The sequence below is a fragment of the Dicentrarchus labrax genome, unplaced genomic scaffold (assembly GCF_905237075.1).
Source record: "Dicentrarchus labrax unplaced genomic scaffold, dlabrax2021, whole genome shotgun sequence".
NCBI lineage: Eukaryota > Metazoa > Chordata > Actinopteri > Moronidae > Dicentrarchus > Dicentrarchus labrax.
In genome coordinates this window covers 22,304,191-22,319,098 of record NW_026136701.1, presented here as the reverse complement: position 1 = coordinate 22,319,098, position 14,908 = coordinate 22,304,191, and the positions used below count along the sequence as shown (strand labels likewise).

Genomic DNA, 14,908 nt, shown 5'->3' with positions numbered 1-14,908 from the left:
ATTTGGTTGTTCCCTTTAAAAGCCCACACACACACTGTTAGCATTGCTCGTCATTGCATCTTGATGTGCAGCAACTTGACAGAAAAGCAGTAGATGCTGATATAGAGGTAATCTGTGAGTTTTTTTTTTTTTTTACTTTAATCGATTAGTGATAGCTTAAGAGTGACAGGAAAGGGGGGGAGAGACAGCGGGGATGACATGCAGCAAAGGGCCACAGGTCAGAGTCGAAACCCATGGCCTGGACTCCGCCTTGGTTACATGGGGTGCCAGCGCTACGAGATGAGCTACCAGTGCGCCCCATTATCAGATAATTTGATTCATGAAAGTAATTCCTAGTTGCAACCCCAATGTCAAATGACGCAACTGACGTGTGTTATCCAGAAAATAGCGGTATGTCAACCTCAGACATGTTGTGACGATGCCATAAGCCTGCAGATAAAGAAAGTAAAAACGAGCAAAAACAGCCTAATGGTGGAAAAAAAAAAAAGAAAGGAAAGTCAGCTCTCGTCAGTCATTGCTTGAAATTATAATACTTGCTGCCGTATAATCCTCGTTTAATCTTTCTATTAAGATGCCACTACAAGTGCCAAACCCTGCAGTTAAAGAAATACTTGAATAAATGGAGTTGTGGAAAAAGTTGAATTTCAAAACAAGCTGTAGCAACTCTGCTCTGTGACAAGGTTTCACTTTCTCTCTTTGCCATTTTTTTGGGGGGGAATTTCTATCCTTAAAAACATTGGGGCCCATGTTTTTACCATCATTGAAAAGAAATCCATCAAGGCCAGGCAAAATGATTGACTTTTCCCATAGCCAGCGCCTTCTAAATGTGGTATTTTCTTTTTGAGCACCATGTGTACCTGCACTAGCACGACAGACAGGAAAATGAATCCACTTTTTTTCTAAAATTGACCGGTAAACTACCAAAAGTATCTGTTGGATTCACCAGCCCAATCCACCAATCCTTTTAACTTGTGGATGAGAAAATTAAAGTTTCATGTCTGCCTCCTCACTCAGACAGTATCATGACCTGAGCTCTCTCTTCTGGGACTCGATGCTCCACATTTGTCAATAGCAATTTCTCCCTTACCTGACTCTCGGGTGAAAAGGAAACCTCAAAAAATCTAACCTGCGGCATTTAATGAAAAAAGGCTGTTGTGTTGAAAACCATCTTCAAACATGGGCTCACAAAAAAACTGGGTCGCCCTCAGTAAACCTGCTGGCATTTATCTCTTCAATGACTCCACTTCCTTTCTGTCTCACCCTGTGCAGGGAACCCCGATGAACCCATGGAGGAGGGAGCAAAGGAAGAAAGAGTTGAAAAGGCAGTGACCGAGGCTAACAGCCCAGATGAGGAGGTGGAGAATGAGAAGAAAGGGGAAGGAGAGGAGGAGGAGGAGCAGGAGGAGCAGGTGGAGACAAAGAGCTCTGATGAGAAGGAAAAGAAAGCTGAGGGGGCGGTAAAGAAAAATGAAGCAAAGGAGAAGACGGATGATGAGAAAGGGCCTGCCGTTGCCAAGAAGAAAGAGGTGGTTGAAAAGGACACGCGAGATGGAGAAGAGAGCCCAAAAAGTCAAACAGCGAAAAAACAGAAAGAAGCAAAAGAGCAGAAAGATAAGGAGCCGCCCAAGAAAGCCCCCATCAGCAGTTTCTTTGGTGAGCTGGAAATTTGCATAGTTCTGTGCTTGCACAAAAAAAAAGAATGTCTGTAAATGTGCTATGCTTTTATCAGTTAGGAAAGATGGGAAAATATTGTTCTGCCCCAACCCCTGCTCTACACTCACCTTCTGTTTTATTTGTTTCTTCCCCCCCCCACCCCAATAGCTCCCAGGAAAGCTGCAGTGAAGACAGAGAAATTAGAGAAGGATGAAGGAGAGAAAAAGACGAGTGCAGAGAGGAAGACGTCAGCTGAGGAGAGCAAAGACACGAAAGGGTAAGGCCAAGTACAACAGGAAGGTAGAGACAGCTCAGGCTTGAGAGGGCCGGACGCCTCACCTGCCTGCTTGTACTCTCGTGTCTGTCTCACCTGTCGGAAACCGACACTGAACTACTGACTCGTGCTCTGACCCCTTTGGTAAACGCGAGAGGGAGATGAGAGGAAACTAATTGACACTGGAGCTGAAGTAAGGCTGCTACTGACAGTTATTTTCATTATTGATTACCTGATATATACTTGATTATTATGATTAATTGCTTCTGCCAGGGAGGTTGTGTTTATCTGCGCCTTTCAGATTAATCTTGCAAATTGTCTGAGCTCACGCAAAACGTATGACTTCTATGGTTACACTGTGCTGGTCACAGTGTCGGTGCTCCCAGTCAACATTAACACATTTTGTTGGAAATGACAGTTCCAGTCAAATTTAGGTCACATTTAACAAAAATGTTAACAAAAACAAGAAAATGCTGCATTACTTTAGGCATTTCTACTTTGAAAGGCAATTATGAAATTATTATTCTTCTTTTTTTTTTCTTTTTTTTTATAGAGGTTACTTGTATTTTCGTCACAGCTCAGTCTCAGTCTCAGTCCAACCTGCAGTTTTAGCCTCAGCATGCTAAATTATACCCCAGTAATAATGAAACAGTCAGACGGTCAATTAGGCGCTGCGGCCTCCTCTCAAACCGAACATTAAACGGCTGCCAACCTAACAGAAATTTTTACCTGATTCAAAAATAGTTGGACCGCTAACCCAATACAGGTTCAAAATCAGTCTCAGTTTGTTCAGTGTCTGCCATTAGTTACAGATTTCAGTTCATTTAGTCTCTTACTTGAATATAAATGAATAAAAATTTCCCCTATATCAAGTCATTGTCTATCACTGAGCGTATTATGTACGTCTGGATCCAAGTGCAAATAACAAATTTTTTATTATTGTTATTATTACTATACATTCACATTGTCTGTGTTAGCAGTGCTTCTATTACATGTGCTGTAAATAAACCAGTAGCAGCGACAGCAGCAGTGGATTACTACTTCTTTGTCATTTTCAGGTCATGTTAACTACTCCAGCCACAATCTTTTTTTAGCTCAAGAAGTGAGGAAATGCATTTTTAATCGCCCTAACTATTTATTTTTTATCACTGCCTTGTGTGTGACAGTGTAGGTTTGATATTGCATACAAAAGAAGGTTCACAGCTGTAGTCCCTCTCCTTTTGTGATGAATTCAGTTTTCAGTGGTATTTACTTTGACTACCTGGTGGCACCTTGTTTGAGGGAAAAGAACGTATCATAATTTACATATACTGCAGTAAAAAAAAGTAACTTTTTAACCATCCTAATTGGCGTTTTTGCAAGAATAAATTATCATATATCACATTGCTGACCTGGGAAATGCTATTCTAATAAATAAGTTGAACTTTCTTAGTAAGTCTGGGTCTAAGTTTGAGATGAACTTTGATGTTCAAGTTCTTCCAGTGTGAAGTAGCCAGTGAAGCTTTCAAAATATCCTCAAAAACACTCAAAATGTCTCATTGTTATGATAATGCTGTGCATACCTTTCTCTCTACAAAGAGCTCTGAGTAGGTTTCAGGGACTGTAACAGCTGTCACCGTCATTGGGTTAACTAAAATTGCTCTTTTTCTTGTTGTGTTCTTCCTCAGTGAGTCAACCTCAAGTCAAACGGAGTACAATCCGTCCAGGCCCAACTACCACCCAGTTGACCACGCCTGCTGGAAACAGGGCCAAAAGTAAGTCCAGCCCACTTTACTCTGTATTTCGTCAACCTACGGTTCCCAGTGACACTGATATTTTCTGCCATATTGTGGACGTGGAGTTTTGGGGAAGTCGGGGAGTATGTGAGGGTGTTAATAAGAGATAACTTTACAGGAAGGTTCCTTATGTATGTTATTATATATTCATAGGGCTACAAATAAGAAAATGCTCCCCAGAATTTCTTAAAGCCCCCTGGTCACATTCTCAGATTGCTTTTTTTCTCCTCTGACCAATAGTCCGTAACCCCAAAAGAATCACATAAAATAAAGAAATGCAGCAAATCCTCACATTTGAGAATCTGGAAGTGGAGAATTGTTTGACATTTTCATCTCTAACTTATATCGCACATTAATGCTGTTTGCCAAAAACGAGTATCAAAATAGTAATCTCTTGGATAATAGAATAAATCTTATGTTTTGAAATAATTTCATCAACATTAGAGTTTATTCAATTAAATCCTGTAGAGACGAGTGTTATTCTAAAATGAATACAGAAATCACAGACTGTTAATGCCAACAGGATGCACTATGATTGTAATCACATAAACTGGCACAATTTATCATAATCAAATGTTGTGATGCAAATGTAGACAGGAACTGTTGTTGCCCATCACCCCCAACCTCTTCTCTGCCAATGTTTGTTTTCACTTTTTTAGTCAAAAGTAATATCCTGAAACATCGTATTTGTAGTGTTTTTATCCTCACCTCGAAGCCAAACTTTAGTGGGAACCAGACTGATTTTTTCTGTGCAACCTTCCAGAGTCAAACATTTGGAAATTCAGAGGAAATAAATGTTTCAGACCAGGGAAGTGCTCTGACTTCGTAATGCAAGGTCATGGAAAAATCATGGAATTTTACATCCAAGGCCATGGAGCTGCTTAGACTGGACTTAGACTCTGGTCAACTACTGTGAACAGCCGATGTTTTGTGCATTTTTAACCTGCTTTGAGTATCGGATGGGTGGAGTTTACGGCTTCTGGATAGTTGAAGCTACATGTTAGTCACTGAATTGACGTGTAAATTCTTCTCTGTGATTGAATAACATCATTTTGACTCTCAGATTTTGTCATATTGTCAGCAAAACTCATCTGCTACTTCTGCTAAAGAGAGATTTAAAAAACAACTAATGATTATAGTTATTAGATTTATTTCCAAGACCAGTGTTCATAATATTTAAAATGCACCTAACTCCCATGGTTCACCTGAACAAAGCTCCATAGAAAATTATTTTTGTCCCATTTGTCTCCCCACCCATATAGCATAAGGACACAGTTTTCCCTCCATGGCAGCTCCGACCTTTGTCCTCCCCGCTGCTGCTTTCATGGAGTTTCGATAACCCACAACCAAAGCTCACTGTACTGTTGCACTAATTGCTAGTTGCTCTGAACAGCTGAGTCAACTAAACACTGTGAATGTAAAAATCTGTCAGTGTGGATGCTTCGCTTTCTAACTACCGTACATGCTCATCACTCTCCAGAGTGCCGTACTTGGCGGTGGCTCGTACCTTTGAGAAGATTGAAGAGGACTCTGGCAGGTAAGAGCTCCATATGGAGGAAACAGGATTTTTATTTTGTTTTTTATTCCAGAAGGAGGTAAACACCAGTTAGGAGAAAGTGTTGTACTCTGTTTAAAGGATATAGCACGTACCAAAGCATTTTTACAAAATTACCACTCAGTTTTCCTTCTGGGAATTTCTGGAATATAATTTAAGAAGTGTGTTCCACTCAGGAAAAGTGAGTACTGGCTTAATTATAATGGGAAAGGCAGGGAACATGAAGGAATTTTACAATTGGGTCACTTTCCAGGAATGCTCAAGAATGTATTTTACCAACTGTTTTCACACTTGGGTTTCAGATTTAAATCCTGGAAACTTGGCTGATGACTTATTTTACAACTCTTGAGCTGAGAAATGACTATAAACCAACAAGAACTACAGTTTTTGGCAGAGGAAATGCATGTGATTCTTCGCTTTAGGAATCCAGATCATACATTTTAAAGGATGGCTTAAGTGTCTTGCCAGAACATTAAAAACACCTTTACAGACTTTGTTTTTACCTTTTCTGAGGATATTGAAATAAGTAACTTCCCGTTGATGGCTTGTATTTTTCCCACCCACTGCAATTGATGTATAGCGTTTCATAAATGAACTGTTCCTCTGCCTCCCCAGCTTCCATTTCCGATTAAAACCTCCAGACAAATCTCATTTCTCGCCTCCCAGTATTTACAGGATGGCTTTAAAATTCGTTTAACTCGTCTTCCTTGTCTCAAAGCAATCCTGTTGTCGTTTCCTAGGCTGAGAAACATCGAGACACTGTCGAACCTGTTTCGCTCCGTGCTGCTGCTCTCTCCAGGTAAATGGTATTTTATCTCTCCCATAATGCATGCTGATGTAGCTACACAGGCAGCTGGCTGCCAGCCACTCTATCAAGGAGATGATGATGAAGCCAGGTTGCACATAAAAGTGGGAGGATGAGTCAGTTCATTGATGTGCGTGTGTCTGTTGGTGTGTGTGTGTGTGAGCATATACCTGTGGAATTCTGATGATGTGTGTGTGTTTGTGTTGATGCATTGTTCTGTGTGTGTTTTTGATTGTGTGTGTCTGAGCCTTTGTTTTTTTTTTGTTTTGGCTGGTGTTGTCTGCGAGTGTATGTGTTAATAACTTGAGTGTGTTTCTTTGTTTGTCCATGTCTGTGTGTGAGTGTTTCTTTGCATGTGTTTGGCTTTGTCTGACCACATGTCCTTGGTTTGTGTGTGTATGTGTGAATGCTTATGCTTTCTTTTGTAATAAAGTGTGTGTGTGTGTGTGTCTGTGTTATTTTTTCAGATGACCTGCTGTGCTGTGTGTACCTGTGTTTGAACCAGCTGGGTCCTGCCCACCTGGGGATGGAGCTTGGCGTTGGAGAGACGGTGCTGATGAAAGCTGTTGCTCAAGCAACTGGTAATTGACACACACGCACGCGCACACACACACAAACAACCATTCTGTTGCACCCAAACACTTGCTTGTGCATTCCCAGCCTAACTGCTAATGCCACCCTTCTCTGCTCATCAGCCGTCGAGGCGCCTGCTATTTACCGTCTCGCTCTTGTTTCCAGGGCGACAATTGGACAAAATCAAGGCAGAGGCGCAGGAGAAAGGAGATCTGGGCCTTGTGGCCGAGAGTTCCCGTAGCAACCAGCGCATGATGTTCCAACCGGCCAGTCTGACAGCAGGGGGCGTGTTCAGAAAATTGAAGGAAATTGCCAGCATGAGTGGGAACTCGGTGAGCCACAGAATAACATTTTCATTAGGGGAAAGCAGTCTTGGGCAAATATTGTTTTCACTCTATTTGCCTCTCAGTATTGGGGTCAGGGAGGGAAAAGAAAGGAAACGTTAACGTAATTGTGTATCGAACAAGAAATTATTAGTTTATTTGTCTACTTCAGAGGGAAGAGGGTAATTTTTCAGCCTTTGAATGAGTCGTCACCTGGCTGGAATCTCACAAGCAATTAGCTCCTTTCTCGTCCCTGTTGCTGTGGGGCGTTTTTTTTTTTTTTCTTCACACTTTGGATTGAACATGGAGTTTGTACTCGCTGGTGACCTCAGTCTTTTTGCATTCTGTCTCTCCTCGCTCTTCTTCTGTGAATCTCAATTTCCTCCCGCCTGCCTCAGGCCATGAATAAGAAAATCGACATCATCAAAGGCCTCTTTGTGGCATGCCGCTTTTCCGAGGCCCGCTACATAGTCAGGTAAAATAACACTCTCTCACACAGACACACACAAACAGAGACAGGCTCGGCCGCGTGTGTGACCACTGGCCCACACACGCACACACGCACACACACCTGCATGTATATAGACCCAAAGATATTGCTGTACCTTTTTAACTTCTTGTGTATATATCGGAGCGTGTAGCTGTTGTCATAGGCAACGTGTGCAAATCAACACTGACAGCTGCTGGTCTTGCGGTTTTTATGGACAGGTCCCTGGCTGGGAAACTGAGGATAGGCCTGGCTGAGCAGAGTGTCCTATCAGCACTAAGCCAGGCTGTGTGCCTGACCCCTCCTGGACAAGGTAATCTTGAATTTTAAAGGACGTGTTCACAGTTTTTCAAGTCTATCCTAAGCAAAAAGTCAGGTTCCCCATATGTGTGTTGAAACCAGTGTCTGCTTGCTGTTATCATTCCGCCTGTTCATACTGGCTATGATTCCTAAAGCAGTGTCAGTGTAACTGAAGTTAACACGAGGCTTCAACAGTCAGACCCTTCAAAGTTATATTTAGTGCATAATCCCTCTTTATGTTCACCGAGCTTACTCATCCAGGAAACACTGGAAAAACATAAATGTAAGAAAAACTAAGTTTGGAAGATCTCCACTTGATTTATCTAACTCAGACTGCTAAAACCAGTACCAGTAACCAATATATTTTTGCAGAGTTGTGAGGACTGTGGGTTTTTTCCCCCCACCTCTGGAAAAAGTTTGCGTTTCACACTTTCCTTATTTCAGTCTGTTTGCAGACTTTTCTATTGGATGTATTTATTAGATGCTTCTGTACTGCGATGGAATTATCTCTTTTTAAATTGAAATACAAACCCAGGAAAGAAGTCACACTACAGGAGAGGAAGGTAGAGTGTCAGACAAAGTAATGACAGCTTTTATTAATAGAATTCTTGTTAAAACAGCGTTAAAATATTCTTTGCATTCATTGGAAGAGTTATAGTTGAAATTTAAAACAGTTAATGTGTAAACCAAGCCAATATATGAATATATAAATGTGTCCCTTTCAAAGCATTTTGAATTAAAGAAAGAAAAACACCATCTTGGAGTATGTAATTGGATGAATGAAGCTGACACGTCTTCTCACCAGTATGTTACTGAATTCATGACTTTCTCAAGGAAGTTTTGACCGCCTATCTCTCACCACCTGCTCTCAGCACTGATCTGACCTGCTCTCACTAACACCACCTACACCAAATTAAATAAATGAATTCCTGGCTTATTAGTATTCGTGGCTTACTCACGACTGGAGGTATGCTTTAATAAGAGTCAATTAGACCAGAGGCTCGGTGGGGAAATTTCCATTGATCTGTGGTCTGGTCTGGAAATGTTTTTCTTAACATTTTTATTTATTTATTTAACCATTATTTAATCAGGCAGGTCAACTTAGAGCAGATTCATTGTAGGGCTGAAGTGGATCATTACAATGAATAATTAATTTTGATAAATTATTATTCAGTCATATTTTAAATATATTGTAATTATAAATGTCGAACTGGAAACTAAAATAATTTATTTGGCCTTTAAGCTTATATTGTTTCAACCACAGTGGGACTCAAACTTCATTTTTAGGGTGAGTTCATCCAGTTCGTGTAGAAAACACATGTGCAGGTGTAAACAAGTAATTGCGCTGCTGTAGGTGTTGTATGTTTCCTAGCCTTTGAAGTCCCTCTGAACTTTCCATCCAACAACTGTTCGATCATACAAATGTTCAAACACTCTCACACAGACCTGTTTGAAATGCATGTATTTTTTTTTTTTTTACCTCCTACCTTATAGTTTTCCCTCCCGCTGTGATCGACGCAGGGAAGGGGATGAGCGCTGAGAGCAGGCGGGCCTGGATCGAAGAGAAGAGTCTCATTCTCAAACAGACTTACTGGTAACTGAAGCCTAAACAAACCTCCTCCTTTCACTTTGCAGTCTCTCCTCGGCACCACTACAATGCCTCATCCCCCTTAAGCCCCGTCCCTCATTCCGCCTCACTCATTCTACTCACTTTAATTTTGGATGATATTGATTTTTGTTCTTTTTTGTTTTTCTTCCCCAACACCCTGCCTCATCTCCCACTTACTCCCCACGCTCCACCGTCCAGCGAGATGCCCAATTATGACGTTATTATCCCGGTTCTGCTAAAAGAGGGCATAGACCAGCTTCCCAATCACTGCAAGCTCACTCCAGGTAAGCAGCCAATCAGGATGCAGACAGGCTATGAGATCAAGAACAGTGACCGGTGTCTGTTTATTGATCTGTTCAGTGGAGGGGAGTCAGTTATTTTAGTTGAGTCATTTATCACAGAAAGATAAAAGATACTACTAAACTAAGGATTAGCTCCCAATTACACTGTTGTCAAGCTATTTGTGATAAGGAGCCTTGGCACCAAGGTAGGAAATTAATACCAGCCGCCATCTGAACGCCACTAAATTGGGAAACTAAATTGGCTCTTGTTGGTCAGTTAGACAAATCCTAGCAGCTATTTTGGCTGGTAAACAATCGTTATTCAGAGGGCTGTTTTGTTCTTAAATGCAGGGGAGTTGAAGGGACTGGTGAATTTCTGGCTAGCACCGGCCAGTTTGGTCAAACCGTTACTGTCCTTGTCATATCTGGGTCTTTAAGCTGCTATTAAAGGAATTTTTTTTTTTTTTCATGTATTTTCATTATATCACTCCCCTGCTTCTTTTTAAGTTCAACTTAGCAGCACAGCCCAAGGGGGGAACTGAGTCTGAGAACTTTCATATTACAGCCAAATGAGAATACAAACAAACTAATTTCAACTGTGGTTTTGTCATAGAAGTAGTTGTGGGTGTGATGCCGATGTGTCATGTGGAAATGTGTCAGTGAAGCTGATTTCACAGATCTGCCTCGTTACCATAACCTGCAGGCCTGTTAGCGACAGCCCCACCCCTCCTGCTATCCACACATGTGAAAGTGGCAAACTTCTTCTCGACTAACTCACAATTAGATTCTCAGCTATTTATGATTCATGAAAAATGCATGACTATATGCATTTTTTTTCTTTGTTTGTTTGTTTTGGTCGCTTTTGGTGTCTGCTGTTTACTTACCCCAAACTCTCCCACCACCTTTCTTATCCCAGGCGTACCGCTGAGACCCATGTTGGCTCACCCCACCAAGGGTGTCGGCGAGGTGATGAAGAAGTTTGACGAGGCGACGTTCACTTGCGAGTACAAATACGATGGAGAGCGAGCACAGGTGTGTTTGTGTGCATGATGATGGCAAAGTGACAGAGTGCAACTGTTTGTCTTGCGTTTGGCACCGAACATATGCCTTCTGAATTTAGTATGCATATACCTTTCGGCTGTGTTCTTTGAATGTGAGGTATTGCTGTTCTGGGTCTCGCTATGTGTTAACTTCACTGTGTGCTCATATGCATGGTGTTTTGGTACAGTGTGTGTGTGTATGTATGTGTGCCTGTGTCTATTCTTTTAAGATAAACAGTAGTGCTGCTTTTGCCCTGGGCCTGTAGGCAGAGCAAGCTACTTCTCCCATTGTGGACTAAAGGAGAGGAGGAGGAGGAGGGGTGGTGGGAGATGGAGAGAGGTGAGAAAAGAGGCTGGAGACAGTGAAGGCGAGACTAATAAAAGGGGGAGAGGGAGACGAAAAACGAAGACACAAGGGGAGAAAGCAGTGGGGATGAGGAAATTTTGAGAGAGAGAGAGACATGAAGAGACCAGCAAGAGAGAGATTGTAATGTAAACCCCTCAAGCTGTATTGTTAATTTTGGACAGTCATGCCAATAAAGTGCCTTTGAACTGAGAAGAAGAGAGATGAGCAGAGAGAGAAACAGAAACAGAGAGAGAGGATGGAGACGGAGCGAGCGAGCGAGCCACATGACGTCCTCTTCCCTCGCTCTCTCTCTCACTGTGGTCTCACTGCAGTGAACATTACCTCGAACGGCCAGCAGAGGGACCCATGATACGCCACTCAGTTAAACACTCCCTCTGTGTGTGTGTGTGTGTGTGTGTGTGTGTGTGTGTGTGTGTGTGTGTGTGTGTGTGTGTGTGTGTGTGTGTGTGTGTGTGTGTGTGTGTGTGTGTGTGTGTGTGTGTGTGTGTGTGTGTGTGTGTGTGTGTGTGTGTGTGTGTGTGAATAGCCATAAGAAAGTGTGTCTCTGCGAGTGTGGCATTTGATGAATCAAAATAACTGTGTATATATTCATGGACCTGTGTGTCCCGTATAATCAGTCAAGTAAGTGAGCGTGGGTGTTTCTTTGTATTTTATAGGTTTATTTATCAGAGGCGACGCTCATTGATCAGTAGAAAGGAAAAGAAAAATGTAAATCAGCAAAAGTTGTTTGTCGTCCCTGGCAAAGTGTTAAAGACAGACCCTGGATGGAACGTGTCAACAAATGTTGCGCACTAGACGGTACAAGATGGCAATGAATGAATAAGACGACTGCAAATCAGATGGTAGTTGACTACAGTCCACATTAAGAAAGGACAAATATTTAAAGAAAGACACTCCATGCAAGGAAAGGAATAGCAGAAGATAACAGGGCAAGACTGACAACAAGATGCTGACGACCAGTGTTACATGGTAGGGTTGGGCGATTGGACGAATGTATCCATCGCCTGTTGTTGTTTTCTTGTCATTTTATTTAGTTAATTTAACGGTCTGCATCTGAAGACTGAGAGCCGCTCTGTGATAGACGTTCAGCGGTGCAGTACGCACACTGAGCCGGAGAACGAGCGAGAGGAAAAACAGCTGTAGAGCCAGAATATTTTCACATCTAACTGTGGTGAATAAGTAGTTTCTTTCGACTAGTTTGACAACAGGGAATACAGTAACGAGGTGATTCGGAGAGGCTCCAATGAAGACTCTAACTCCAGAGAAAGATGGGCACACAGCAGGAACAACCCAGGCCAGGAGAGGAGAGGCATGAAGCGCGGTAGAGGAGCGAGGGAGGTCAGGGGCTTAGGAGAGGAAGCGAAGTAGAGACAGAATATTTTCACATCTAATTCTGTCAGATGGTTCGATACCAGAGTTGGTGATTATTGGAACAGTGTAAAGATGAATAAAGACGGTTTGGCGAGTTTTATTCTGTTCGAATGGAGTGTGTTTCACATTGTTTAACAAGGTCTTAGTTCAGTATAAGAGAGACTCTTGAATTTTGAAGGTGTACGGATGTATTTTTCTGTTTAATGCAGAGAACAGGTGTTGTGTCTTTCCTTTCTTGACATTTGGTGAGTTTATGTTGTGTGTTAAAGCTGTTAGAGCCCATTACACATAGTAAACTCGCCAACATATTGAGTCACACATCCATCTATCAGACCTAATCATCAAATCTGAGCTCTTTCTTTGCTCTGTGTTATTCATTGTATTGTGTTTGTTTTTATTTCCCCCCACAGATTCACATTCTGGAGAGTGGCGAGGTTCGAATATTCAGCCGCAACCAGGAAGACAACACCACCAAATACCCTGATATCATCTCTCGCATTCCCAAGGTAAAACACTTGAACACACAGAGCGCTGCGGCTCAGCCCCTGGGAGAGCGAGAGAGAGAGAGGAGAGTCAGCCTGAGCTGTGATTGTCAAATGAGGGCTTTTACAGGCGTGCGGATAACAACTGCACACATTTATCTCGCTCCATCTGTCTTTCATTTTGCCTCTTTTTCTCATCCTATCACTCATCCTTCTGCCCACTCCTCCTCTCTGCCTCGGTCTGTCTGTCTGTTTGAAACCTGAAACCTTAAAAGTTTATTTGTTCTTTTGCTTGTCTCTACCCTTCCTTGTCCTTTGTGTTCCCATTCAGTCACCAAGAGCTACCACTGGCCATTAAATCGCTCTCTCTTTTTTTTTTAATTTAGAGAGGTGTCTGCTAAGGATGGATATTTTAAACCAGCTTGTCGTGAAACTTTATCTCTCTGACGGTTGTTAAAAACACCGGTCGTTAAAGTTAAGATTGCAGCTGTGGGTTGGCTTGCCAAATTAGCGCAGTTCTGCTTGCATGGGGAGAAAGAAAGAGATCACCACTACCTGAAGCTTTGGCAGTTGGCCTGGGGTTATCTGAGCTCGCTCACTACCTCAACACCTGCTGTGTGTGTTTTTCTGCTTTAGGAAGGAGCTGCAATGATGTCTCCACTCTCTCCTATCTCATTTCACTGTTGTTGTTTTCAAGACCTTTTCTGAGTACCCAACTGTTATTGAAATGTCAATAATATTAAAAGAAATTCCCATCTGGTCTATTAGGGCAAGTTAATGAATCTGATCAATTCTCAGAATAGTCAGAGCTTTTGACTAACTAGTCCTTTGCTAGAATTTATTTAGACATACTTAGAGTTTATAAGAAGAAATAGGTGCACTTCTGTTGCACTGAATTTTACTCTGTATCTGCTTCAAAAGAGGTGCAAGAATCACCGTATGTCTCAATCAGTTAGAAAAAATTCACCCAAATGATCGTTTGACAAAACAAAAATAGATGGTGTTTCGATTTTTCTAGTATGCATGCAGTTTCTCAGGACAGACCTATCCTTAGTGCACACTGAATATACTCCCAAACAGATGTATGGACAGGCAGCTGCAGACACGAAGTAGCTCTGTTTATACTTTTTCCAAAAGTCCACTTAGAGGTTGTCTTCCTGGCTGGTTCCCCCATAGTGTAGTCACTGTCCGCACAACAAATTGGCGGTATGAAGATGTCTGCACGGAGCGTACGCACACCGACTATTAAATGTATGACCTGCTACGGACCCTCATCTCATTTCATGTCAACTCTATCTTCTTCCTAATAGAAACATAAAAAAATACACCATAACTTTCCACCTGCAAACCAGCGGGAGGCTTTTATTGTGAAGTAGCCACAGGAAATACAATATATTTGCCATCAAGTTAGCTTGGTCGTACCATAGTTTGAAGAAAAGTTGTTCTTGGAAATGTTGCAGGGGGGGAATGGTGAAAGAGGAAACAGTCGTAGTGAGATTGTAGAGATGCTCATACTGCAGTTTGTGTGAACTATTACATCTTTCCTCTCTCACACGTGTATCACATCATTGCACATAACATCTGCCCTCTCACGTTTCTCTCGCACTGATGTTCAGTTCTCCGTTTTTTGCTCCTTTTGTCCTCCCAGAACTTTAAAAGCTACATGGCTCTTTGTCTCTCACTCTCACCTTATTACTCCGTCTGTCCACCTGCCGCTTTCTCATGTCTCTCCGTCTTATCACTGCTCTCCCCTTTCTTCTTCATTATTTCTTGATGGTACCTGTTCGGTCCCTCACTTCTCGCTGCTCTCCTTTCACCTCTCTTTCTCCTCTCTTCTCACTCTTGTCTTATTCATTCTTGTCTCTCTCTCTTCCTCTCATCTTTTTTCAGCACTTTGATTCAGCCTGTCTGCAATTTTACCTTTTTGGTCTCCCTCTCTGCTTCTTATACCCTTCCCCTCTCACCGTCTACGCCACTTACATATTCTCTCTCGCTCTTTTTCTCCATTGCCTG

General features: G+C 42.1%; 1 protein-coding gene across 1 annotated transcript in view; it reads left to right on the top strand.

Moving 5' to 3' along the window:
• LOC127365551 (sodium/potassium-transporting ATPase subunit alpha-2) overlaps window positions 1–14,908 on the top strand; it is a 101,614-nt gene that overhangs the window by 7,054 nt on the left and 79,652 nt on the right. Inside the window, exons 6-18 of the mRNA XM_051403727.1 lie at window positions 1,270–1,653; window positions 1,822–1,930; window positions 3,595–3,681; window positions 5,183–5,239; window positions 5,998–6,056; window positions 6,530–6,643; window positions 6,801–6,967; window positions 7,357–7,433; window positions 7,667–7,758; window positions 9,240–9,339; window positions 9,553–9,638; window positions 10,552–10,667; window positions 12,824–12,919. Coding sequence (XP_051259687.1) covers window positions 1,270–1,653; window positions 1,822–1,930; window positions 3,595–3,681; window positions 5,183–5,239; window positions 5,998–6,056; window positions 6,530–6,643; window positions 6,801–6,967; window positions 7,357–7,433; window positions 7,667–7,758; window positions 9,240–9,339; window positions 9,553–9,638; window positions 10,552–10,667; window positions 12,824–12,919 — 1,544 coding nt within the window. The remainder of the gene's footprint in view (window positions 1–1,269; window positions 1,654–1,821; window positions 1,931–3,594; window positions 3,682–5,182; window positions 5,240–5,997; window positions 6,057–6,529; window positions 6,644–6,800; window positions 6,968–7,356; window positions 7,434–7,666; window positions 7,759–9,239; window positions 9,340–9,552; window positions 9,639–10,551; window positions 10,668–12,823; window positions 12,920–14,908) is intronic.